At 38.5% G+C, this 27,780-nt stretch overlaps 2 protein-coding genes across 3 annotated transcripts in view; both read right to left on the reverse strand.

Annotated features, from left to right (window-relative positions):
- On the reverse strand, window positions 1-26,796 carry LOC139969398 (pyruvate dehydrogenase protein X component, mitochondrial-like). Its single transcript, XM_071974327.1, has 11 exons — window positions 26,640-26,796; window positions 25,508-25,591; window positions 24,297-24,397; window positions 23,497-23,675; window positions 20,026-20,124; window positions 18,743-18,872; window positions 17,250-17,318; window positions 15,738-15,875; window positions 12,206-12,364; window positions 10,810-10,874; window positions 1-9,612 (listed from the first exon to the last, which is right to left on the reverse strand). The coding sequence occupies exons 1-11, from the start codon at window positions 26,767-26,769 to the stop codon at window positions 9,372-9,374; spliced, it is 1,395 nt and encodes a 464-aa protein (XP_071830428.1). The 5' UTR covers window positions 26,770-26,796; the 3' UTR covers window positions 1-9,371.
- The window catches only part of LOC139969401 (fibrinogen-like protein A), a 162,264-nt gene that overhangs the window by 95,665 nt on the left and 38,819 nt on the right, over window positions 1-27,780 (reverse strand). The window lies entirely within an intron of this gene.

Raw genomic sequence — 27,780 nt, forward strand, 5'->3', positions numbered from 1 at the left:
CTTTCGTCATGTACAACATAGCTCTTTATTTATTTTGAACTACCAACTCTTTGAGAGAAAAGAATTCCCAATGTTTTACTGAACCAATGAACAATATCCAATTTCTCTAATAAATATTTAACTGACAATGAAAAGTCATCAATATAAAAACCAAAATGAATGAACAAGTTTAATTCACTACATCACCTCCAAGAGTCGACTTTCAATTGTATTGAAAGTAAATCTAGAAATGCAGTTTTGGACAAATCACACATTGCCTACAGTATATCGATAGAGAGTTCAAATAAACATTTTTAATATAATCATAATACGAAATGGTCGTTTCTCGTCCTAACGGTATCAGGTGATCGTACGAGGATATTGCGATAATCCTATCCAAGGGGATAAATTGGTTACATCAACAAATGAAGGATTTGACTCATAAATTAACATAACACTTTGAGGTATAAAGAAGACTGTCGGTCTTCTAATGGAGGAGATGTACAGCAGTTGAAATTCCATTAATCCTAAACATCACATCAACATACCAAGAAAAAAAGCAACCAACATAGAGTAATCAGTACTTAAGATGATGACCTCAAATGACCTTTATCCCCAACAATAACAATAGTACTTGAATACCATGATAACTGAGTGGAGACTTTCAGATGGAATAAAGATCTCTCATATACAACAATTAAATCTGCAATGAATCTATCCCATCAACACAGAAATGAGTAATGACAATAATACATCCATCAGGGGAATTCCTCCCACAATTCTAGCTTTCCATTCCCGAGGCAGAAAATCATCAGGCATCCCATCAACTTTTATCAACTTTGACTATCTATCTTTAAGGATCAAGCCTACCTGGAAAACCATGACAGATTAACCAATTTACAAAGAAATTAAGTCCAATCAAAATGAACAGCACATTATCTCCAGTGAATATTCTCTGGATCTGAACTATTGTAAGACTTGGTCCAAATTTCTATCAAACCACTACTTTGTCCGACTCATGTGACTACTTTGTTCAGCCCATGTGACTCCTTTGTCCAACCAATGTGAATACATTGTTCAACACATGTGAGTACTTTGTTCAGCCCATGTGACTACTTTGTTCAGCCCATGGAGTACTACTGACTTTAATCTTTTGTTCAAATGGTATGAACTGTTTGATTAAAGATGTGCTCAGAGCTCTCATTTGGTCCTACTAAAATGGCAGGTTGCCAAATGATGATCAGATATTCTCATAGACAGTGAATGATAACTACGGTAGAGCACAAGTACACCAGTCTCATAGACAGTGAATGATAACTACGGTAGAGCACAAGAACACCAGTCTCATAGACCGCTAATGATAACTACTGTAGAGCATAAGTACACCAGTCTCATAGACCGCTAATGATAACTACTGTAGAGCACAAGAACACCAGTCTCATAGACCGCTAATGATAACTACTGTAGAGCATAAGTACAACAGTCTCATAGACAGTGAATAATAACTACTGTAGAGCACAAGTACACCAGTCTCATAGACAGTGAATGATAACTACTGTAGAACACAACTACAACAGTCTAATAGACCATGAATGATAACTACTGTAGAGCACAAGTACACCAGTCTCATAGACAGTGAATGATAACTACTGTAGAGCACAAGTACATCAGTCTCATAGACAGTGAATGATAACTACTGTAGAGCACAAGTACACCAGTCTCGATCATAGACCATGAATGATAACTACTGTAGAGCACAAGTACATCAGTCTCATAGACAGTGAATGATAACTACTGTAGAGCACAAGTACACCAGTCTCATAGACAGTGAATGATAACTACTGTAGAGCACAAGTACACCAGTCTCATAGACTGCTAATGATAACTACTGTAGAGCACAAGAACACCAGTCTCATAGACAGTGAATGATAACTACTGTAGAGCACAAGTACACCAGTCTCATAGACAGTGAATGATAACTACTGTAGAGCACAAGTACACCAGTCTCATAGACAGTGAATGATAACTACTGTAGAGCACAAGTACACCAGTCTCATAGACAGTGAATGATAACTACTGTAGAGCACAAGTACACTAGTCTCATAGACAGTGAATGATAACTACTGTAGAGCACAAGTACACCAGTCTCATAGACAGTGAATGATAACTACTGTAGAGCACAAGTACACTAGTCTCATAGACAGTGAATGATAACTACTGTAGTGCACAAGTACACCAGTCTCATAGACAGTGAATGATAACTACTGTAGACCACAAGCACACCAGTCTCATAGACAGTGAATGATAACTACTGTAGTGCACAAGTACACCAGTCTCATAGACAGTGAATGATAACTACTGTAGACCACAAGTACACCAGTCTCATAGACTGTGAATGATAACTACTGTAGAGCACAAGTACACCAGTCTCATAGACAGTGAATGATAACTACTGTAGAGCACAAGTACACCAGTCTCATAGACAGTGAATGATAACTACTGTAGAGCACAAGTACACCAGTCTCATAGACAGTGAATGATAACTACTGTAGAGCACAAGTACACCAGTCTCATAGACAGTGAATGATAACTACTGTAGAGCACAAGTACACCAGTCTCATAGACAGTGAATGATAACTACTGTAGAGCACAAGTACACCAGTCTCATAGACAGTGAATGATAACTACTGTAGAGCACAAGAACACCAGTCTCATAGACAGTGAATGATAACTACTGTAGAGCACAAGTACACCAGTCTCATAGACCGCTAATGATAACTACTGTAGAGCACAAGTACACCAGTCTCATAGACAGTGAATGATAACTACTGTAGAGCACAAGTACAACAGTCTCATAGACAGTGAATGATAACTATTGTAGAGCACAAGTACACCAGTCTCATAGACAGTGAATGATAACTACTGTAGAGCAGAAGTACACCAGTCTCATAGACCGCTAATGATAACTACTGTAGAGCACAAGTACACCAGTCTCATAGACAGTGAATGATAACTACTGTAGAGCACAAGTACACCAGTCTCATAGACAGTGAATGATAACTACTGTAGAGCACAAGTACACTAGTCTCATAGACAGTGAATGATAACTACTGTAGAGCACAAGTACACCAGTCTCATAGACAGTGAATGATAACTACTGTAGAGCACAAGTACACCAGTCTCATAGACAGTGAATGATAACTACTGTAGAGCACAAGAACACCAGTCTCATAGACAGTGAATGATAACTACTGTAGAGCACAAGTACACCAGTCTCATAGACAGTGAATGATAACTACTGTAGAGCACAAGTACACCAGTCTCATAGACAGTGAATGATAACTACTGTAGAGCACAAGTACACCAGTCTCATAGACCGCTAATGATAACTACTGTAGAGCACAAGTACACCAGTCTCATAGACAGTGAATGATAACTACTGTAGAGCACAAGTACACCAGTCTCATAGACCGCTAATGATAACTACTGTAGAGCACAAGTACACCAGTCTCATAGACAGTGAATGATAACTACTGTAGAGCACAAGTACACCAGTCTCATAGACAGTGAATGATAACTACTGTAGAGCACAAGTACACCAGTCTCATAGACAGTGAATGATAACTACTGTAGAGCACAAGTACACCAGTCTCATAGACAGTGAATGATAACTACGGTAGAGCACAAGTACACCAGTCTCATAGACAGTGAATGATAACTACTGTAGAGCACAAGTACACCAGTCTCATAGACAGTGAATGATAACTACGGTAGAGCACAAGTACACCAGTCTCATAGACAGTGAATGATAACTACTGTAGACCACAAGTACACCAGTCTCATAGACCGCTAATGATAACTACTGTAGAGCACAAGTACACCAGTCTCATAGACAGTGAATGATAACTACTGTAGAGCACAAGTACAACAGTCTCATAGACCGCTAATGATAACTACTGTAGAGCACAAGTACACCAGTCTCATAGACAGTGAATGATAACTACTGTAGAACACAACTACAACAGTCTCATAGACCGCTAATGATAACTACTGTAGAGCACAAGTACACCAGTCTCATAGACAGTGAATGATAACTACTGTAGAACACAACTACAACAGTCTCATAGACAGTGAATGATAACTACTGTAGAGCACAAGTACACCAGTCTCATAGACCATGAATGATAACTACTGTAGACCACAAGTACAACAGTCTCATAGACAGTGAATGATAACTACTGTAGAGCACAAGTACACCAGTCTCATAGACCGCTAATGATAACTACTGTAGAGCACAAGTACACCAGTCTCATAGACAGTGAATGATAACTACTGTAGAGCACAAGTACACCAGTCTCATAGACCGCTAATGATAACTACTGTAGAGCACAAGTACACCAGTCTCATAGACAGTGAATGATAACTACTGTAGAGCACAAGTACAACAGTCTCATAGACAGTGAATGATAACTACTGTAGAGCACAAGTACACCAGTCTCATAGACAGTGAATGATAACTACTGTAGAGCACAAGTACACCAGTCTCATAGACAGTGAATGATAACTACTGTAGAGCACAAGTACACTAGTCTCATAGACAGTGAATGATAACTACTGTAGAGCACAAGTACACCAGTCTCATAGACAGTGAATGATAACTACTGTAGAGCACAAGTACACCAGTCTCATAGACAGTGAATGATAACTACTGTAGAGCACAAGTACACCAGTCTCATAGACAGTGAATGATAACTACTGTAGAGCACAAGTACACCAGTCTCATAGACCGCTAATGATAACTACTGTAGAGCACAAGTACACCAGTCTCATAGACAGTGAATGATAACTACTGTAGAGCACAAGTACACCAGTCTCATAGACCGCTAATGATAACTACTGTAGAGCACAAGTACACTAGTCTCATAGACAGTGAATGATAACTACTGTAGAGCACAAGTACACCAGTCTCATAGACAGTGAATGATAACTACTGTAGAGCACAAGTACACCAGTCTCATAGACAGTGAATGATAACTACTGTAGAGCACAAGAACACCAGTCTCATAGACAGTGAATGATAACTACTGTAGAGCACAAGTACACCAGTCTCATAGACCGCTAATGATAACTACTGTAGAGCACAAGTACACCAGTCTCATAGACAGTGAATGATAACTACTGTAGAGCATAAGTACAACAGTCTCATAGACAGTGAATGATAACTATTGTAGAGCACAAGTACACCAGTCTCATAGACAGTGAATGATAACTACTGTAGAGCACAAGTACACCAGTCTCATAGACAGTGAATGATAACTACTGTAGAGCACAAGTACACCAGTCTCATAGACAGTGAATGATAACTACTGTAGAGCACAAGTACACCAGTCTCATAGACAGTGAATGATAACTACTGTAGAGCACAAGTACACTAGTCTCATAGACAGTGAATGATAACTACTGTAGAGCACAAGTACACCAGTCTCATAGACAGTGAATGATAACTACGGTAGAGCACAAGTACACCAGTCTCATAGACAGTGAATGATAACTACTGTAGACCACAAGTACACCAGTCTCATAGACAGTGAATGATAACTACTGTAGAGCACAAGTACACCAGTCTCATAGACAGTGAATGATAACTACTGTAGAGCACAAGTACACCAGTCTCATAGACCACTAATGATAACTACTGTAGAGCACAAGTACACCAGTCTCATAGACAGTGAATGATAACTACTGTAGAACACAACTACAACAGTCTCATAGACCGCTAATGATAACTACTGTAGAGCACAAGTACACCAGTCTCATAGACAGTGAATGATAACTACTGTAGAACACAACTACAACAGTCTCATAGACAGTGAATGATAACTACTGTAGAGCACAAGTACACCAGTCTAATAGACCATGAATGATAACTACTGTAGACCACAAGTACAACAGTCTCATAGACAGTGAATGATAACTACTGTAGAGCACAACTACAACAGTCTCATAGACAGTGAATGATAACTACTGTAGAGCACAAGTACATCAGTCTCATAGACCGCTAATGATAACTACTGTAGAGCACAAGTACACCAGTCTCATAGACAGTGAATGATAACTACTGTAGAGCACAAGTACACCAGTCTCATAGACAGTGAATGATAACTACTGTAGACCACAGGTACACCAGTCTCATAGACAGTGAATGATAACTACTGTAGAGCACAAGTACACCAGTCTCATAGACAGTGAATGATAACTACTGTAGAGCACAAGTACACCAGTCTCATAGACAGTGAATGATAACTACTGTAGACCACAAGTACACCAGTCTCATAGACAGTGAATGATAACTACTGTAGAGCACAAGTACACCAGTCTCATAGACAGTGAATGATAACTACTGTAGAGCACAAGTACACCAGTCTCATAGACCGCTAATGATAACTACTGTAGAGCACAAGTACACCAGTCTCATAGACAGTGAATGATAACTACTGTAGAACACAACTACAACAGTCTCATAGACCGCTAATGATAACTACTGTAGAGCACAAGTACACCAGTCTCATAGACAGTGAATGATAACTACTGTAGAACACAACTACAACAGTCTCATAGACAGTGAATGATAACTACTGTAGAGCACAAGTACACCAGTCTAATAGACCATGAATGATAACTACTGTAGACCACAAGTACAACAGTCTCATAGACAGTGAATGATAACTACTGTAGAGCACAACTACAACAGTCTCATAGACAGTGAATGATAACTACTGTAGAGCACAAGTACATCAGTCTCATAGACCGCTAATGATAACTACTGTAGAGCACAAGTACACCAGTCTCATAGACAGTGAATGATAACTACTGTAGAGCACAAGTACACCAGTCTAATAGACCATGAATGATAACTACTGTAGACCACAAGTACAACAGTCTCATAGACAGTGAATGATAACTACTGTAGAGCACAAGAACACCAGTCTCATAGACAGTGAATGATAACTACTGTAGAGCACAAGTACACCAGTCTCATAGACAGTGAATGATAACTATTGTAGAGCACAAGAACACCAGTCTCATAGACAGTGAATGATAACTACTGTAGAGCACAAGAACACCAGTCTCATAGACAGTGAATGATAACTATTGTAGAGCACAAGTACACCAGTCTCATAGACAGTGAATGATAACTATTGTAGAGCACAAGAACACCAGTCTCATAGACAGTGAATGATAACTACTGTAGAGCACAAGTACACCAGTCTCATAGACAGTGAATGATAACTACTGTAGAGCACAAGTACACCAGTCTCATAGACAGTGAATGATAACTACTGTAGAGCACAAGTACACCAGTCTCATAGACAGTGAATGATAACTACTGTAGAGCACAAGTACACCAGTCTCATAGACAGTGAATGATAACTATTGTAGAGCACAAGTACACCAGTCTCATAGACAGTGAATGATAACTACTGTAGAGCACAAGAACACCAGTCTCATAGACCATGAATGATAACTACTGTAGACCACAAGTACACCAGTCTCATAGACAGTGAATGATAACTACTGTAGAGCACAAGTACACCAGTCTCATAGACAGTGAATGATAACTACTGTAGAGCACAAGTACACCAGTCTCATAGACAGTGAATGATAACTATTGTAGAGCACAAGAACACCAGTCTCATAGACAGTGAATGATAACTACTGTAGAGCACAAGTACACCAGTCTCATAGACCATGAATGATAACTACTGTAGAGCACAAGTACACCAGTCTCATAGACAGTGAATGATAACTACTGTAGAGCACAAGTACACCAGTCTCATAGACAGTGAATGATAACTATTGTAGAGCACAAGAACACCAGTCTCATAGACAGTGAATGATAACTACTGTAGAGCACAAGTACACCAGTCTCATAGACAGTGAATGATAACTATTGTAGAGCACAAGTACACCAGTCTCATAGACAGTGAATGATAACTACTGTAGAGCACAAGAACACCAGTCTCATAGACCGTGAATGATAACTACTGTAGACCACAAGTACACCAGTCTCATAGACAGTGAATGATAACTACTGTAGAGCACAAGTACACCAGTCTCATAGACAGTGAATGATAACTACTGTAGAGCACAAGTACACCAGTCTCATAGACAGTGAATGATAACTACTGTAGACCACAAGTACACCAGTCTCATAGACAGTGAATGATAACTACTGTAGAGCACAAGTACACCAGTCTCATAGACCGTGAATGATAACTACTGTAGAGCACAAGTACACCAGTCTCATAGACAGTGAATGATAACTACTGTAGAGCACAAGTACACCAGTCTCATAGACAGTGAATGATAACTATTGTAGAGCACAAGAACACCAGTCTCATAGACAGTGAATGATAACTACTGTAGAGCACAAGTACACCAGTCTCATAGACAGTGAATGATAACTACTGTAGAGCACAAGTACACCAGTCTCATAGACAGTGAATGATAACTACTGTAGAGCACAAGTACACCAGTCTCATAGACAGTGAATGATAACTACTGTAGAGCACAAGAACACCAGTCTCATAGACAGTGAATGATAACTACTGTAGAGCACAAGTACACTAGTCTCTCTTACTAAAACATTCACTCATGTTATTGTGATGGATCTAGGATTTTAAGTATCCACTGTAATCACTGTGATGGATCTAGGATTTTAAGTATCCACTGTAATCAAACTATTATATGCCGTTGACTTTGAAATCCTTCTCCATGTACGTAAATGAAGTGAATGACCAAGTTTCAAGTGCTCTTTGCTTTTCCTTAGCCAATCTTTGTCAGGTCATAAAATATTGAAAGATTTTATTGAAATTTTTTCTTGTAAAAGCACCTATTGTCAAGGAAGTCAAGTCTGTTAGAGAAACAGCCTTGAAGTCTTCCAAACAAGGTGACAAAAGTCATAAATTTCAATACTTGAATTCAATCTCAAAGATTCCACAATAGATCTACATCACGGTGAAAAAGTCAGAATCATAGTGAACCCACAAAATAATTGACTTATAAAGAATTAAGGCAGTCGGTAAGGATTCATTGAAGTTGGCAGGAGAATTATGAAATCGGAGGTTGAGGGGTGGGAGGGGGGGGGGGGGAGGTTGGGGTGTCTATACACAGGAGAATACTTTTAACAAACATTTTTCTTAAAGCATTCTTTCAGTCACAAGGACGAGTCTTAGTCAACAGATTCTTCTATAGCTAGAGAACATTTCCCACTGTATTTTCTGATAGTATAAAATGTAGAGGTCCTGGTTGTAAACAAGTCTAATTTTACTCTGAATATTGTGAGTAAGAAAGGCTTTCCAGGAGTCTGCTTTTAATATTAAATAACACCGTTACAGTAGGCCTAGCCTCATTGGATTTTCCATGTTCTTCTTAAAGGCATCTAGAAATCGACTAGCAAGAACAGAATCGACCACCCTGGCATCACTGGAGAGCTGGACGGTCATGTAAAACGATGGCTTGCTGTTACTATCAAGACAAAGTTGTGTTCCACCTATGGCCATGATGCAGGACTGTGGAGGGTTTATAACTGCCGTAAACTCAGAGATTCCAAACATACCCAGATTGGAAATGCTGGCAAGGAGGAGAAACAAATACAACATGATCAAGTGGAGAAGTTTAAATGTTACTGATCTTTAGTGATAATATATTATTAAAAGCATTGCACATTCAGATGTGAATTAGTGATGATTCCATCACTGATGAATTATTATGAATGTTTGATTATTCTTGGCCTGGCTTCTTCAGACTTCTACAGATGTGGAAACTCACCTTGCTACTACCATAACTCCTCCCCACCCCCACACCCACCCCACCCCCACTTTACCTTCTAGTACCAAAGGAACTGTCAAGACGGTTTGCATCTATATCATGCAGCATTTAGCAAAATATTAGACATATCAAATTTCTCTAGTTCATAGAAGAAAATATGACAGCAATCAAAGAAGATAGGAATGAAAGAAACATTTTAGCATGGTTGTGACATGCTCATTTATGAAGTATAATATGACCTTGTAACAAGGCTTAAATTGTTTGAAGGCAACTGCTTATGAAATAAAAAGTGAAGGCATTGAAGTTCCAGATACAGCAGGTCCACATCAATGAACTATGCTGGTATCACCATATTATGTAACAAAAGATATAGGTGTTCCATCCTGCTGTAGCTGTAACACTTAACAACAAACATATGTGCACCATCCCAATATTAGTGTAATACATAGCAAAACACCTTTGTGCCAACCTGGAATACTGCAAGACATAAACCTATGTGGTGTGCCATCCTTATATTAGTGTAATACATAGCAAAACACCTTTTATGTGCAATCTTAATACTAATGTAACTCATAGCAAAAAACCTATGTGGGCCATCCTGTTAATACTGCAAGACATATTAAACAATAAACATATTTGTGCCAACTTGGTCTACTGCAAGGCATAACAATAACCTATGTGGTGTGCCATCCTAATATTAATGTAACACACAGCAAGAAAAACCCATATGTGTGCCATGCTGGTATTACTGTAAGACATATTAAACAATAAACATACGTGTGCCAACCTGGTCTACTGCAAGGCATAACAATAACCTATGTGGTGTGCCATCCTAATATTAATGTAACACACAGCAAGAAAAACCCATATGTGTGCCATGCTGGTATTACTGTAAGACATAACATTAAACCTAGGTGCCCTATCCTAAAATTACTGTAGGACATAAGGCCAATCCTAATTGTGCAATGCTGGCATTAACTGCAACACATGACATCATACCTAAATGAACCACCCTGGTACTCCTGTGGGCTCAGCTTTCCAGACCGGGCTTTAACGGCAAGTTCCTTTAAAGGAAAGAGAACAAAAAAAGGGCTTCATAAGTCCTTGCCACTTTTCAAAAGCAAAGGTTCTTGTAATAATATAGCAGTTTACAAGGTTTTCAGACTTTGACCTATATTGACCTTGACCTCCATAGAAAACCATAGGCTTCTTATACACAATAAGGTGAATCCAAACAGGGAGTTTTTCCATAACAACTCCTTGATCCAAATACCAATATGAAGCTCATCCAAGCTTTAATTTTTGAGTTGCCATGTTTACAAAGTTCATAGACTTTGACCTCTGTTGACCTTTGATCAAACAGAAAAGATAGACAAATCTTGTTAGATGGATCCACATACTAACATTGAGGCTCATCCAATATGTATATTATATTATAATATTATTATATATATATATATAGTATAATATATATTCTGGATGGTATGTGTACATTAAATGTTCAGGTTAGAAGTTTGCTTGTAACTATCTGCCAGTGATAATTTCTACTTTCATAATCACAATTTTTTTAATCATAGTTTATCATTTGATTTTTCCCTACCTACAGTACCACTCCAGACAAACCAATTTATCAACAAGAGTCATTATAACTAAGAACTATGTGTCCTATAGGGGAATTTTAAATGCACGGTATTATGGCAGGCTGAATGAATACATGCTTTTGGAGCAAACAACTATTATTGAGATGTTGAGTTCCTGGAAGGCAAGTAGCCAGAGTAATAATACTTGGTGTGTACAGATAAAAGGAAGATAACTGGAAACATAACTGTTACCTTCACTTGCAAAAAGGAATGATTTTATGGTACAGCTACAAAGGAGACTTTAAAATTTCAAATTTAAGTTGTGGGACACTACTATTTCTGCATTGGATTAAATGGCAGCCTATTTAATGACAATTAAGAATAGTCAAATGGTTGCCACCACAAGTATATCTCCACTCCATACACAGCTATGCGTACATGCCTTGTAAAATTAACACAATAAAGTAGACAAACGTTAAACATTTCGGTCTTAATTCTGAGTATATCTGAAATGTACATTTGCTATATCGTTAGCCTTCGGAAATCTTTGTCAAAGCATTAGCTATTTGGTGCTATACATTTGAATGATAAACAAATGGTACAGTTTATGTTTAAAGTACAGTTTTTTCATGGTTAGAGTGTCTTTCAGCACAGGTCCTACATTTTGAAAACTGTGTAAAATGCCTTTTTCTACAGGAAATTTCCCCACTACTGTTATCATGCAGCTTAGTATTTTATTGATATAAGGTTTATGACTGAATCTTCTCAAGACCTAAGAGCATCGAATTGAAGTCTTGCAACAAGTTTATTCTTACCCTGACTTTATCTGAAATACTGCTGAGACCAAGGTGAGGAGCATCTCGGACTATCGGGGTGATGAGACCATTCTCTGTTGCTACAGCAACAGATATATCAACCTCTTTCAGGAGTTCAATCTTCTCATCTTTCCATTTAGCATTGACTTCTGGCATTTGCTACAGAGTTAAAGAAAACATGTGATAATCGAACAGAGGTAATGGCAATAAGATACTACCATACCACTGTACACTGTAACAGGTAAGGGCAATAGGATACCATACCACTGTACACTGCAACAGGTCATGACAATAAGATACCATACCACTGTACACTGTAACAGGTAATGGCAATAGGATACCATACCACTGTACACTGTAACAGGTGAGAAGATACTATCATACCACTGTACATGTAACAGGTAAAGGCAATAGGATACCATACCACTGTACACTGCAACAGGTCATGACAATAAGAAACCATACCACTGTACACTGCAGGTCATGGCAATAAGATAACATACCACTGTATGCTGTAACAAGTCATGGCAATAAGATATCATACTACTGTACACTGTAACAGGTAATGGCAATAAGATACCATACCACTGTTCACTGTAACAGGTGATGACAATAAGATACTACCATTCCACTGTACACTGTAACAGGTAATGGCAATAAGATACCATACCACTGTACACTGTAACAGGTCATGGCAATAGGATAACATACCACTGTACACTGTAACAGGTCATGGCAATATGATACCATACACTGTACACTGTAACAGGTAATAAGATACTACCATACCACTGTACACTGTAACAGGTAATAAGATACTACCATATCACTGTACACTGTAACAAGTAATGGCAATAAGATACCATACCATTGTACACTGTAACAGGTAATGACAATAGGATACCATACCACTGTACATTGTAACAGGTAAAAAGATACTACCATACCACTGTACATTGTAACAGGTTATAAGCTACTACCATACCACTGTACACTGTAACAGGTAATAAGATATAAACTACCATACCACTGTACATTGTAACAGGTAATAATATACTACCATACCACTGTACACTGTAACAGGTATACTAAATGGCAATAAGATACAATACCACTGTACGCTGTAACAGGTCATGACAATAAGATAATACCATACCACTGTACACTGTAAGAGGTAATGATTATAAGATACGATACCACTGTACACTGTTATAGGCAGTGACGTAGCCAGGATTTTTTCAGTGCGGGGGGGGGGGGGGTGCTGGGGGGCTTGACCATTTCATGGGAGGGCGTTTTGTTACTATCTAAGCGGAGCGCCACCATGGCGCGCAGCGTACCGAAATTTTTAGCTAAAAAGGCCACCTAGACCATCGGAAATTACCCTTCGCAAGCTTTGTAAGCAGGGGCGTCAATCCGATTTGAAATGTGGGGGGGGGGGACGTAATTGATTTGAGTATTCCGGCCGCAAGTACTATCTAAGCGGAGCGCCACCATCGGTTGGCGTACAGCGTACCAAGAAAATTTCAGATTTCAATATCTGCCAGATCGCTGGAGATGGCACTTGCCAGGCTGGATAGCAGCCTTCTAGTTGCGTGATTTCGGGAGAAAATTACAAATCGTCACTCAGGAAATCTGCAATAAAGTTCATGCAGCCTTAATTTTTGGTGGATTATTTCTGTTATCAGTGATTCCAATTGACATCAACATTAGAACCCATTGCAAGTTGACAAATGATGCGGCGAACTGGAAACCCCAGCCCCATTTTGCCCTATTTTTCAGGATAGAATACCCCTCATTTGTTCAAACCCATGGCAACTAACAATCTGTGAATACATTTACTTTGAAATGGGCACATTATATTGCACCAAGTCGGTCAAGGAATGACCCCAGGGCCTCAGATATAGGCCTATAGGAACGATGCCCAAAAATGTCCCCGAACATACTATAGGCGAAGGAAGCTATCCGTCGCGACTGCATGTGAGTTTCTCGACTTGCCGTCCTGGGAGTTTACCACAAAATTGTGAGTTTGACAACGGCATTGACGTTTTTTGGCAAATCTGCAAATTGCGCGTGGAAAATAAGGAAAGATTGACTGGGCTTTCAGCCAAGTAACATATTGAATGACCGAACTATATGTCAAACTGATATGATCAAAGATTGCGTCTGAAACATTATTAGGGTGATAGACTGATTCTCAGCGATAGTATTGTCTCCTTTCTTGAAAATTTGGTTTTTTGGCGGTTTTAAGAGCATCAGGGTACGTCCCAGAAGTAAAAACCCGGCCTATGCGCTATGTCACGTCCGGTTTTCAACAACTATAGCCTACCGCTGGTCCGAGGTCGAAGGGTCATTCATGGGAGGTCATAATGGAGATACGAAACCATTCAGATCAATGATATATTTTTCGCACATGTTGTTTTCTTTCGACGCCTAAAAATCCCAGTGGGGGGCGACGACAAGCTTTCATGGGGGGCTGTCGCCCCCCACGCCCCCTTGGCTACGCCACTGGTAACAGGTCATGACAATAAGATACCATACCACTGTACACTGTAACAGGTCATGACAATAAGATACTACCATACCACTGTACACTGTAACAGGTAATGGCAATAAGATACCATACCACTGTACACTGTAACAGGTCATGGCAATATGATACTACCATACCACTGTACACTGTAACAGGTAATGGCAATAAGATACTACCATACCACTGTACACTGTAACAGGTCATGACAATAAGATACCATACCACTGTACACTGTAACAGGTCATGACAATAAGATACCATACCACTGTACACGTTAATAGGTCATGACAATAAGATACTACCATACCACTGTACACTGTAACAGGTCATGACAATAAGATACCATACCACTGTACACTGTAATAGGTCATGACAATTAGATACTACCATACCACTGTACACTGTAACAGGTCATGACAATAAGATACCATACCACTGTACACTGTAATAGGTCATGACAATAAGATACTACCATACCACTGTACACTGTAACAGGTAATGGCAATAAGATACTACCATACCACTGTACACTGTAACAGGTCATGACAATAAGATACCATACCACTGTGCACTGTAACAGGTCATGACAATAAGATACTGCCATTCCACTGTACACTGTAACAGGTGAGAAGATACTACCATACCACTGTACATTGTAACAGGTAATAACATACTACAATACCACTGTATACTGTAACAAGTAATGGCAATAAGAAACCATACCACTGTACCCTGTAACAAGTCATGACAATAGGATAACATACCACTGTACGCTGTAACAGGTAAAATTCTTAACCAAGGAAGGCTGTCTGTTGCAACTTCTTAGCATGGCTATTTGGAGGAACATTTGTGACATTGATTTATAAGTCACGACTTCTTGATAAAACAAAGAAGAAAGCAGCAGCAGGAGGAGGAGGAGGAGGAGTAGGAGTAGGAGGAGGAGTCCATAAGCTCAAACTGACTCAACCTTCATCATCATCTAAGCTAAGATGATCTTCTTACCTTTAGAGTAACTGCAACTGCTTTGATAATGAAATCGTTCACTGAGACTTTAATATTTTCTTTCTTCAGCTGCTTTCGTAATTTGGAAACCTCATCAACCAAGCAATCGATGCTTGCATATGCATGAGGGATGGTAGACTGAAAGAAAAATAGGAAAAATATTGTCAAGGTTTAATGAGACAGATAAACATCCATGAGAGAAGTTATGAACGGGACAAATTTGAGCAGAATGCACATTTATTTACTCAAGTGAAAACATTTAGTGGGAAGAAAGTGGAATGAAGGATATCACAAAACACACTTTGTTTATTATTGTTGATATTATTGATAATGTTGATATTATTATTGATACTATCAGTATATTAATGGTGCTTGCAGCTTCATTTAATTTTCTTGTTGATGGGCTAGAAGCAAAATGGGTAAACAGTGTGATGATTGAGTCCAATATAAATGTATTATGTTCACAAATATCATCTTACATATTCCAGAAAACAAATTACAGATGTTGAAACTATCAGGGATGAGCCTGGGGTAAGAAAAATTCACGGAACTTTGCTAAAAATTACGGTATAGGCTCCAGTTTGTGTATGCTACAGTGTGTTAGGAGAATACTTTTTGTCCCCGAGGTAGAAAAGAAATCACGGATGTTCCGCAAATTCGCCTGAACTATACATGACTCCAAACATTCACTACTTTTACAGATTTCATAAAGTGATTTGGAATTTGTAGGTTTAATATCTTCCTGTCTCTTGCCTTCTACTGTCTTGAAAAGTTTCTCCAAAAACTGCAAAACATCTCTTTATAAGTCTTATTATCTTATGCAGTTGGGATAGATTAAGATGTGCTAGATTTCTTTCTAAATCCAGCCAGAATTTTCTTTGTTCCCCTTGTGAGTCATCATACATACTGTCTATTTATTAATTTCTTTAACATGTTGTTCAAAATGAGCATTAAGTAACAAAACTTGCAAGGTACTACCCCTGGATATAGACCCAGCATTTTATATGTGTTTCTTATATAATTTACAAGCAGCAGTTCTTTACAGTTGTGACCTTATGTACTACACTGGGCAGTAGAAACGACTTTGAAAACAATAATAATCCTTCCTTAAATGCAAAGTTCACTCACTCAAAGGAAGATCTCTTTGTTACACATTGAATTACATGCATGGAAAAGGAAGGCTATGTAGACTTTCTCACACCCCCCCACCTCCCCTGCCATCACTCTTTACCCTCTTTGAACTGTTGGATTATGTTGTTATTCCAGAATCCAGTAAATCATAAATTCTGGCTGGCTTTTTTGTTGTTGTCTGTATTTGGCAAATCCAGTATCAGGTCAGACTTGAAATGTCAAATCTGGTGCATCCCCTAATGGCTTCTGTTAAATATCTTTGTCTTAGATGAAGGTCACCATAAGAGAATCTGTCACAATTAAGATCACAGAGTTGTTGATATGAGGCTTTGTAAACTTACATGTCATGGAGGGAAAGGAAAACAATGAAGACATACTTACTTTAGATTCTGTGAGTCTCTTTGCTATTGTTCTCCTCATTCCACTCAAAGGTATATCTACAAATGTTTTCTGTAGCAGAAAGAAAAGGGTTTCAAACATAACCAAAACCAGCTCAAAGGTAACTTATAGGGTTAATGGTAGTTAAAGCTAGTTCACAATGACTATAAAGTAGCCCCTGTGGGGACCACTGAGCTGAAAGTTAGCTTAAAATATTACTCAACCAAGGATAACTGAGCTGCCATTTAATTTGCAATACTACACAGCTATGGTGGGGACAACTGACCTGAAAGTCAGTTTACAATGTTCAGTAGCCATTGTGGAGACTACTGAGCTGAAAGTTAGTTTAAAATGTTTGGTAGCCACTGTGGAGACAACTGAGTTGAAAGTTAGTTTAACATGTTAAGTGGCAACTGCCTGGACAAGCAGAATGGCTTAATACCTCACAATTCCTATCACCTTGCATTTCAAGCAAAACCTTTTATAACTTATATAATTCTTCTTCAATAACTTTGGAAGACCATGTCAGAAGAAAACAAACAGATTGCATTGAATACATGATTAAATCTTTGGTCATCTGCACCATGAGTTCAAGAATATCTGCTGAAACTTGAAGCTACAAGGTATTCATCTCTCATACAAGAGTACCAAAGCTTTAACGTCAGCTGAAACTTGAAGCTACAAGGTATTCATCTCTCAGACAAGAGTACCAAAGCTTTAACAGCATCTAAAACTTGAAGCTACAAAGTATTTATCTCTCAGACAAGAGTATCAAAGCTTTTACATCAGCTTAAACTTGAAGCTACAAGGTATTCATCTCTCAGACAAGAGTATCAAAGCTTTTACATCAGCTTAAACTTGAAGCTACAAAGTATTCATCTCTCATACAAGAGTACCAAAGCTTTTACATCAGCTTAAACTTGAAGCTACAAGGTATTCATCTCTCATACAAGAGTACCAAAGCTTTTACATCAGCTTAAACTTGAAGCTACAAAGTATTCATCTCTCATACAAGAGTACCAAAGCTTTTACATCAGCTTAAACTTGAAGCTACAAGGTATTCATCTCTCAGATAAGAGTATCAAAGCTTTTACATCAGCTTAAACTTGAAGCTACAAGGTATTCATCTCTCAGACAAGAGTATCAAGGCTTTTACATCAGCTTAAACTTGAAGCTACAAGGTATTCATCTCTCGGACAAGAGTATCAAAGCTTTTACATCAGCTTAAACTTGAAGATACAAGGTATTCATCTCTCAGAAAAGAGTACCAAAGCTATTACATCAGCTTTAGTTTTTGGAGTTGAATTTTGTATAGTCTACTAAATTAAAAGGTGAAGTCATGTATCAAAAGTCTTTCTTAGATATAAGGTTGCTATCATTATTCCAATGTTGCTATTTCGAACAAAATTTAACTCAAAGAAATATTTAGTTTACACAGTCGATAAAGATGAAGATTATATGACAAAATTAAAACCTGCTGAAAAAGTGAAGCCTACCTGAGGTTGGTATGCTGTTGGTGCTGTTACTGGAGTAACAGGTACTGGAGAAGGTGTCACAGATGACCTTGCTGGAGGTGCTTGGGCTGTGGCAGCTTTGCCACCAGAATCAAGAAACTTTAAAACATCACTGGAGAGAAAGGATTATAACATGTTTCAATTGAGTCCTACTCCATAAGTAACATCAATTGATGGGAAACTAATTATCTTTTTAATCCAAATATGATTACAAACTCAGGTCTTTCTGGAAACACAACTTATGCAGAGAGGTTGCTGGGAAAGGATCCAATATAATATTGAAAAATGTTTCCAAAAGCAATTATGATACTGATGGCATTAACAAACAATGCATAATGAAGTACTGAAGATTACTAATAAAGCCATTAGGGTTTCCATGCTATCTAATTCTGATAAGATTGCTCACATCCAACCAGTTTATTCCTTTGAAAAATGATAAACAGAAACTGTTAAATATCACACAGTGCAGTCCCTCTAGTATTCTTGTCAAAACACATAAACAAAACACACAAAGCATATGCTACATGAAAACAAAAACTTGCTTTGGGATGTTTAATAATATCAAGCAGCACTGGCAACCTCCTAGAAGTGACCTTGTGAACAAAGTGGTGAAATTCTTGCTGAAGTTAATATTCTGGAGGTGTACCACAACTCTTTGCTACGATTTGTTACTGGTAATATCAGAATCTGAGGTAAAGTCACTGATGAGAGGAGAATGCATGATGGGTGAACTGTGCTACCCCTTCCCTACATCTCTCTACTTGCTTCTAGCATGATGGATCATGTTCTATGTAACTTTGAAATCCATCTAGCATGGAAATATTTCTAGTCATTGCCACTGTTCACTTTAGCATATTTTTCCAAATCCTACAATGTCCTCAACAGAGACAGGCAGACATTGCATTTGTATACACACTCAATTACATATACACTTGTTTGCACCTGAAACAACCACCACAGAGCTTGTCGATCTAACAACTTGATTGTTGCATAACCATAGTTTGAATATTCATCACAAGAGTTTATTTGACAAATATACCTATTTGAGTTGAAAACTTCCTGAGGCATTACTAATGTTTTTTTTCAACAGCAATACTTTTATACTTGTTATTGTTTATTTATGCTACTTAGCAAGATCTACCCTAGAGTGATGTCATACTACTGTTGTTCATCTACATTCTCTCTTCTTATTTATGTCTACTCTATACTTCCAAGTATCCTTAGCGTTTACTCTAAACTTTCATGAATCCTTAGCGTTTACTCACCCTTTAAGTAAAATTCCTCCAGGTCCAGATGAGGGGATGTTGACTGCATCTAAATTGTGAGTATCCAGTAACTGCCTGACTGCTGGTGATATGTTTTTCCTACGAAAGAGAATTGTTACAAACAACATACTAGCTAGCCATTGTGATGATGTTGCATTTGTTACACTGCTATGACTGCTATATCACATGCCCATCTAAAATAACTCACATTGCTTTCTCATTGGCTGACTGTAACTATTTGAAGTAAATTTTCAACGAGAAACATGCCAAGCAATGTAATGGCGATATCGAGATGACAGTAGTGTTCAAACGATTATGCATAACAGAAAATACCGATTACCGATTATTTTTTTCATAATTGTACCGATTCCGATTATTTGAAAATGAGAAAATATCCCGTTTTTACGAAATCGGCAATAAAGTTTGTGACAGAAACAATTATTGTTGTGATTTTCCCGTTTCCTTTTGCTTCGTTGTAATACAAGGCTCTTAGGTATCCTTTTGTATGTACCAAATTACCTCTTGAGTTTCTCGGAAAGAAAAAAAAAGGTTTTTTTTAAAATTTCCAAAATACGGAAATATGACATACTACCAAGTCAGCACTGTGCTAAGCGAATGGCCTAACCACCTCTACGTGTATGTCACCTGTGAATGGCTTGAAATGGGCTAAGAATAGTTACTCAAAATATCCATCTCAAAAAGTATCTCAGACAAACCATCCATCTTCAATCTTTACCAAAGTGTAAATTTTAATTACATATTGCCTTCATTCCGACATTATTTTGTACTTAGAAATGTTACGAACTTAAAGTTAAAGATACCTATTCGTTACCTATTTAACTCCATTCAGGTTCAATTAGAAAATGTAAGCTTAGGCCAATCAAACTGAAAAGCAAATTATACCATCGTAACTTGTTTAAAATTACTCTAAAATGTTACCAGATTGATGTAAAGAAATAATAACAACTAGAAACTACTTCAATATAAAATATAACATTCCCTCTATAAGACATAGCACATACAGTACACATACAGACTTCCAGCAAATTGAAAGTTGTGAACTATTTTGTGAACATTTTTTTTTGGCAAACCGATGGTTAGGCTACATTTCCCATTGACTTAGTGTGGTTGTTAGGCTAACATGTGGTCGAAGATTGCAGTTTCCATGGATAGTTTTATTTTTTATTTGCGACACAACTAGAGCGAATAAACAGATGGCAAGGTTAGATGCAGTTGACCTAGTGTGAAGTAAGGCTACCATGTTATCGGTGATTTTTGGGGATTTTAGGTTATTGTCGCTGGTACTGAAATTGCTTCGAGGAGGCCGTAATTTGCCACGGGAACTTCCCGGTGATTGTGCACGACCCTTCCGCACTGCTTCAAATTTGATGCGGGATTTGAGAACCGTTTGCGCGATTCGCGCTGCAACTGCAATTCCTAGCTAAAGCAAACACATGTCACAATTAATTTTACACAGACACCTGATATAACGAGGGCGATTTTCTTATATTTCTTTGTTTCTTTTTCGCAGTCGTAATTGTGCTTTAGGAGGGCTTTTTTAGCACTTGCGAGGGCGAATCGCCCGTCGCCCCCGCTTATTTCCGACCCTGTCCAGCACATTCGTTAATTCGTGGAATTGGTATTGCTGCCATGCCTACTGTGCCGAGAAATATGAAGTCACTAACACGAGGGAAGCAAAATCGGCGACCCTGGCAGCCAAATTTGATGATATTACATTGTGAAAGACGTATAGAGGGTGTCTTTATTTTAATATTTCGTAGTTAAAGAACAAACCTAATACATCAGTTGATATTTTCAATCTCCACATGTTTTTGAATAATGATATTTTCACCTTCCATATGTTTTTGAATAATCGGTATGACATAACTGGTATTCCACGTAATTTTTAACGATTCCGCTTATGTTCCGATTATGCAATAATTGTACCGATTCCGATTCCGATTAGGTTAATCGTTTGAACACTAGATGACAGTCATATTAATTTCACAGATACTTGACACACCACCAAATGAGTGACATTAGTGATATACTGCCAAGAGTGGTTGGAGAATCCTAGTCACTTCATTAGATCATATTTTGCACAGCAACAGTACAACCATGTTTTTATTTAGTGTTTTCATGGTGTACCCGGGTACCCCCCTGACTTGATACTACCCGGTTCCTATGAGATAGTAGTAGTAACAACTGTTTAAGAGCTAAATTTGATATTTATATGGTCTGATCCAATAGAGGTGGACAGCAAACCTAAGCAGCGGTGGCAGTGCGGTGTTAGGGAAGCCTCGCAAATCTAACCGCCATGTCCGGGCCGGTGGATTTTTCCACGGCTATAATGAGCACAGCCACAAGCAGATAATGAGTCACACTTGAGTGCACACTCTCTCCAAACCACCCTCCACGCTATACAGTTACATTCACAGCCGCGGTCAAGTTTTTACTAAGCCGATTTGAACACAATAGTGAGTTGAACAAAACATCATAGCTCTCTTAAAGTCAAAAGGTATTCAAACGTTTCAAAAAGATAGTGTGTTTATACGCCATATTTTATCCTACTGCATAGACAAAACTTCTGTGAAAAATAAGTAAGGAAATGTGAATTTACACTGCAGGAATCTAAAATGCTAAATTTCTTATTTTCCCAGTCGGCCAAGTAGGAACAAAAACTTTCGTTGCCCTTTTGCAAGGACAAGTTTCCTGAATTTTTAAGATTTAAAAACCTAGAAAACTGAAATCACAATCTAACTTCTTGTACATGTGCGAATTAGCCTGAACCATAGTCTTACGTATGGGAAGGCTTTAGCATAATCCAACTTGTGAAGAACAGGACCTAAACTCCCTAGCTAGGTGAACAAAAATCGATTGACTGTAGGGCATTTTTCGCACTCCAGCGAAGCTGTACTTTTTTTTTAGCCAGCTAGATCGTAGACATCCCTTTTCAATATCATGTATCACTGCACTGGATTGGAGGTGTAGAGTGTAAGTGGTGTTAATGATAATTAAGTTATTAACAAGTTAATGGAAGAAACAAAGCAAATATAAATTATTGAGGGAGGTTTTAAACCTTATCTTACACCTACGTATTTGAACAAGAAAACATTATAAGCAGAGAATATAATTCATTTATTCTAGCATCCAATATGTAATTTCTTGAAAATCGTGATACACGAGGGTAAACAATTTTTTCCCGGGAACCAGGTACCCGACAGGTAACGGCTCCCAGGTACCTGGTTCCCTATTTTTGGACCTGTGTAAACACCATTTTTATTTGACACAGTTAAAGTTTATTTCTTGTGAATTCACATGATGAGAGATGAAGTTTGACTTAAACATTTTACTCTGCATTAACTGGAGTATCCCAAACATATGTATCCGATATATACTACTTTATTTGAAAAATGCACCAAGTTAGAAAGATTTACCTTCCATTGCTTAAATGTTACCGATGGTACATACCTTACTTTCTCTGGTTCTTCTTTGATTTCCTCCTGACTGACCTCAGAAGCAGCAGGACTTGCCTCAGGTTCACTGGTTGCTATTTCCTGTGGCATTTCTACATCTTTCCAGTCTTCTCCTTCTGCCACCATTAGAGCAATCAGTTTGTTGATGGATACATTGGCAGTTCCTTCTGGTATCTAGCCAAGTAACAAAAGCACATCATTAACCCCAAAATCCAATTCTTTAGTTTTGAGATGTCAGCAGTTTCTCAGTCTACATCAATTATGCAAATATGTGAACTATTCTATAATTCAGCATTATTTCAAATGGTAATTAACAGACTCACTAAGGGAATTACACAACAGATCTCACAGACACTTATAGGAGTGTTAGCTCAGTGGTTAATGCCGGTGCCTTTCAATCATAAGGTCCCCAGTTCGAGTCACTCTAAGATTAATACATGTCGTCCAGGTACAGAGTTGTTGACAATTGACAATTCATAATCATGGATGTTAACTATGAATCTAAGAGACTGACTTCGGTCAGCTTGCGACTTTGATAAGCCAATGATGGCTTCTTCGCGAGTTCCTGCTTGCAGGAGGATCTAAAATACATACATACATAAATCTCTTTTGTCCAATTAAATGACATATGCGTCATATTTTAACACCGATACACATGTCAAGAAAACTTGTCAAGTTGTTCCCAGATTATCATGATAGGCACAAAAAATGAATTGACTTTAGAAGAGTAATCATCAAGTGCACTCTACATGAATCGTAAACTCTACACAATTAATTAAGATACTTTTCTTTTACCAAAATCTTAGCAAGAGTCCCATCCTCATCGGCATCCATGGTAACGGTAGCTTTATCTGTCTCTACTTCACACAGAGCATCGCCAGCATTAACAGTATCACCTACAGAAAAGAGATAGATGGACTTTGAGGAAATTTGGTATATGATAAAGAATCAACCAAAAATATATTTCATTTCATACACTGGTAACCATTCAAAATATATGTTCTATAAATATGGGCTAAATATAATCAATTCTTAAGTTTGCTGTTGGGTATTCTTCACTGTTCACTTTCACTAATATTACTCAATATAAATTTAAAATAAAACAAAACTGTTAGCAAACTGCTTATCCACTAGAGAGCCTGTGTAAGAGAATGTGTAAAAGTAAGAGGGCCTGACGTTTCGATCCTAGCAGGATCTACTTCAGAGGCTGAATGGTCCTTCGAAACGTCAGGCCCTCTTACTTTTACTCAATATAAATTTGACGAATTAATGACCTTTTTACCCTTGAAGAAATGAAAGAAATGAAATGAAGAATGATTGTGGTGTTAAACCACATGCTCGGAGTCCGATCTGTGGTGTTAAAGCAGATCAGATCCTGCACCCTTTGACAGGAGACAGGGTTGGAGTAAACATCATACCCTACTGTGATCAGTGCTACATTTTTAATTTAAATGCAACTCGGGGTTGACCCACCATGAGCAGTGAACTTCTCTCCTGTGTGGTTTGTTGGGTGTGTGCAATAGTAGTACTGTAGCTCTATTACTAGCAGTGCTGCACATCACATGGCTATGCTCGCAAACCTTTTCTTCTGGTAAACAAACCTCAACATCCTGTCAGTTGATCAGAAAGCAGGGGCTGACCGCTGACATTGAGCACAGGGTCTAATTATCCTATTGTAAATGTACTGAGAATCATAACCGATTGATCGAGCCTGGTGACTGAGGTGTAATGAAATGTGGCAACAGACTATCTACAATGAAATTTGTCAGGCTATTGAATTTGAAAGAATAGTGTGGGACTTACCAAATTGTATGCAAAATGCTCTTTTGAATAAAGTTTGAACTTGAACTAGAAAATGATCAAGCTATTCTCCTTGCCATTTCTTTACATTCCAGCTTTTATGTACCCACAGACTTGCAACAACAACAAAAAATATCCATACATACACTTTTAAATGTTCTTAATGAGGAGAAGCTGCGAAATGGTCACATTAGGACCAAACATACCTTCACGCTTCAGCCATTTTCCAATGGTACCCTCTGTCATTGTAGGTGATAGAGCAGGCATCAGAAGTTGCATTGGCTCCACCCCTAAGGAAAAAAGCAGTGTTAACAGGAAAGGATTATGAGACAATTATAACATAATTAAACTATTCTTTAGTTTCATCAAATGTATTCTTTATCTAGACCTAAATCCTACTTTATAGTCTACAAACATGCCACAGAATCCATAACTTGACGTCTAATTTTTTTTTTCTCTGAGGACCCCACACTCCTTGCATGAGAGTCACATCCAAGCACCCCACAGCCACACCCCTTGTTCCCCTGCAGCTGGTTCATAAAGGTTCATGCCCCTAGCAAAATCTGTCCTGGGAAAAATGGAATTTGTCCCCTCACTTTTAAAATCCTGTGCATGACACTGTACACATTCCTATAAGACCACTCACAAACATCTCCGTCTTGTGATCAGTGAGGTATTACTCTCCCAATTCAACCTCAAATAATCAATTTCACCTCACCTCACTCCAAAGAATAAGAAAAAAATGTTAATGCTGTCTTACTAATCCTGAAGTGAATGATCACATTCCTGTAGATGTTTTGTAAAAGTATGTGGGCCTTTTTACATTCTCTTACACAGGCTCTTTAGTGTATAAGCTTGCAACCTTACTTTCCCGTGTAGGTTAAAAACTTTTAGAACGGCACGGTGGGCGAAAGGAGGGGTTTGCATGGCCGCCCGTGTCAAACAGTGAAGCTAAGGCACTGAGCCATCTGCCCTATATATATTTGCAACACATTCACACAGTATAGGCAGTGATACGATAGCATCTTTACAACTACACTAATAAAAGTTGGTCATACAATAAACGCAATTGGTGTTCGATCGGGACGCAAGCTTTTTTCACGGGACGCAAACTTTTTATCTGTAGTAACATTATTGACAGTGTAGCCTAACTGAACGTACAACTAAGGCCTGCTTAGGCTACACGTATAAGGTCTACCATAGTACCAACTTCAACGTAGGCTAGGCCTAGCCTAACTTACAGTAGGCCATGCTGATTTACATACAACAGTCTGTTAGGCTACATAAAAACAATAACGACTTCGTAGAAATATTTTGTTTAACAGTCAAATTCATTACCTGAGAGACAACTTGAACGACTTAAATGTTTGATTCTCCATTCTTGTATCACTGTCGTTGAGCGTAACAAAGCTCTTTTTGACATATAAACATTTCTCCAGCAAAATGGTAGGGCTCGTATGCCAGACATCTTGATCGAAGCAATAGAGCAGAATATAGGAACTGCTCTATGATCGAAGCAGACTTGGTCAAGTATTTAACACAGTGTGAGGTCAAATCCAGGGTAGCACCCCACTATTTAAAAAGTATGTGTATAGTTGGACACAAACATGAACTAGAAAGAACTTTTATTCAAATCGTGTTTCGGTGGCAGGCGGTTGTAAGGTGTTTATGGAGGGGTGGGTGCTTGGTGCAGAGAATATGCTTGAATATGACTTTTAATATACCTGTTCGCCGGGCCATCAGTGTGTAATAATAGTTACATTGAATATTTGATTAATCTTTGCAATGATAAGCAGTTTCATGCCTAAGGGGGGGGGGAGGGGAGGGGGCTATACCTCCCATCGTCAGTCGGAGGGTGTTCAGCCGTAATTTTTGTTTGCATTCAGCCGGGGAAGAGCTAGAACACTTTACGCTTCAGAATGCACTACTTGATATCTATATTTGTTTCTGAGGGAGCCTCCCTACATGGGATTCGGCTTCAATTGTAGGCCTACCCAATGCATGGCAGCACCCCTTCTTTACAAAATCCTTCATTCGCTTCTGGCCCTCCCCTAAAGGTTCACTCTCCTTACTAAATCAGCCGGGAAAACTTTGAATTTATATTATTTATTACCCTCATTCTTGAGTTTAGAAGTACTTAACTAACGTCCCAGTAAACATTTTGACGTCGGATCGACGTTGGGTTTGGGTCGAGTGAAATGGTCGGACCGACTTCTCCCACGATTTCCGTCTGCAAAGTGGCGCAACGTCGATTCGACGTTGATTCAGGCGTCCAATATTCATTGGTCCGACGTTTGGCCGATTCTTCGGTATATATACCGTTGAAACAACGTTCATTGGACGTCTTTCCAACATTTAATGCATGTCGACGTCGATTCGATGTCGATGAAACCGTCCAATATTCGTTGGAAATTTGGGATATGATATCTAGGCCTATTTGAATGAAATAGGCCAGTGGCTATATCCATGGCCCTACACT

This window comes from Apostichopus japonicus, chromosome 7 (assembly GCF_037975245.1).
Source record: "Apostichopus japonicus isolate 1M-3 chromosome 7, ASM3797524v1, whole genome shotgun sequence".
Classification (NCBI taxonomy): Eukaryota; Metazoa; Echinodermata; class Holothuroidea; order Aspidochirotida; family Stichopodidae; genus Apostichopus; species Apostichopus japonicus.

Excerpts from the sequence above, each read along its gene's own strand:
- LOC139969398 (XM_071974327.1), bottom strand. The coding sequence starts at position 26,769 with ATGTCTGGCATACGAGCCCTACCATTTTGCTGGAGAAATGTTTATATG. Across the intron at positions 23,676-24,296 it reads GGACTCTTGCTAAGATTTTG|ATACCAGAAGGAACTGCCAA; the intron begins GTAAAAGAAAAG and ends TTACTTGGCTAG. Across the intron at positions 18,873-20,025 it reads GGAGGAATTTTACTTAAAGG|TGATGTTTTAAAGTTTCTTG; the intron begins GTGAGTAAACGC and ends CTTTCTCTCCAG.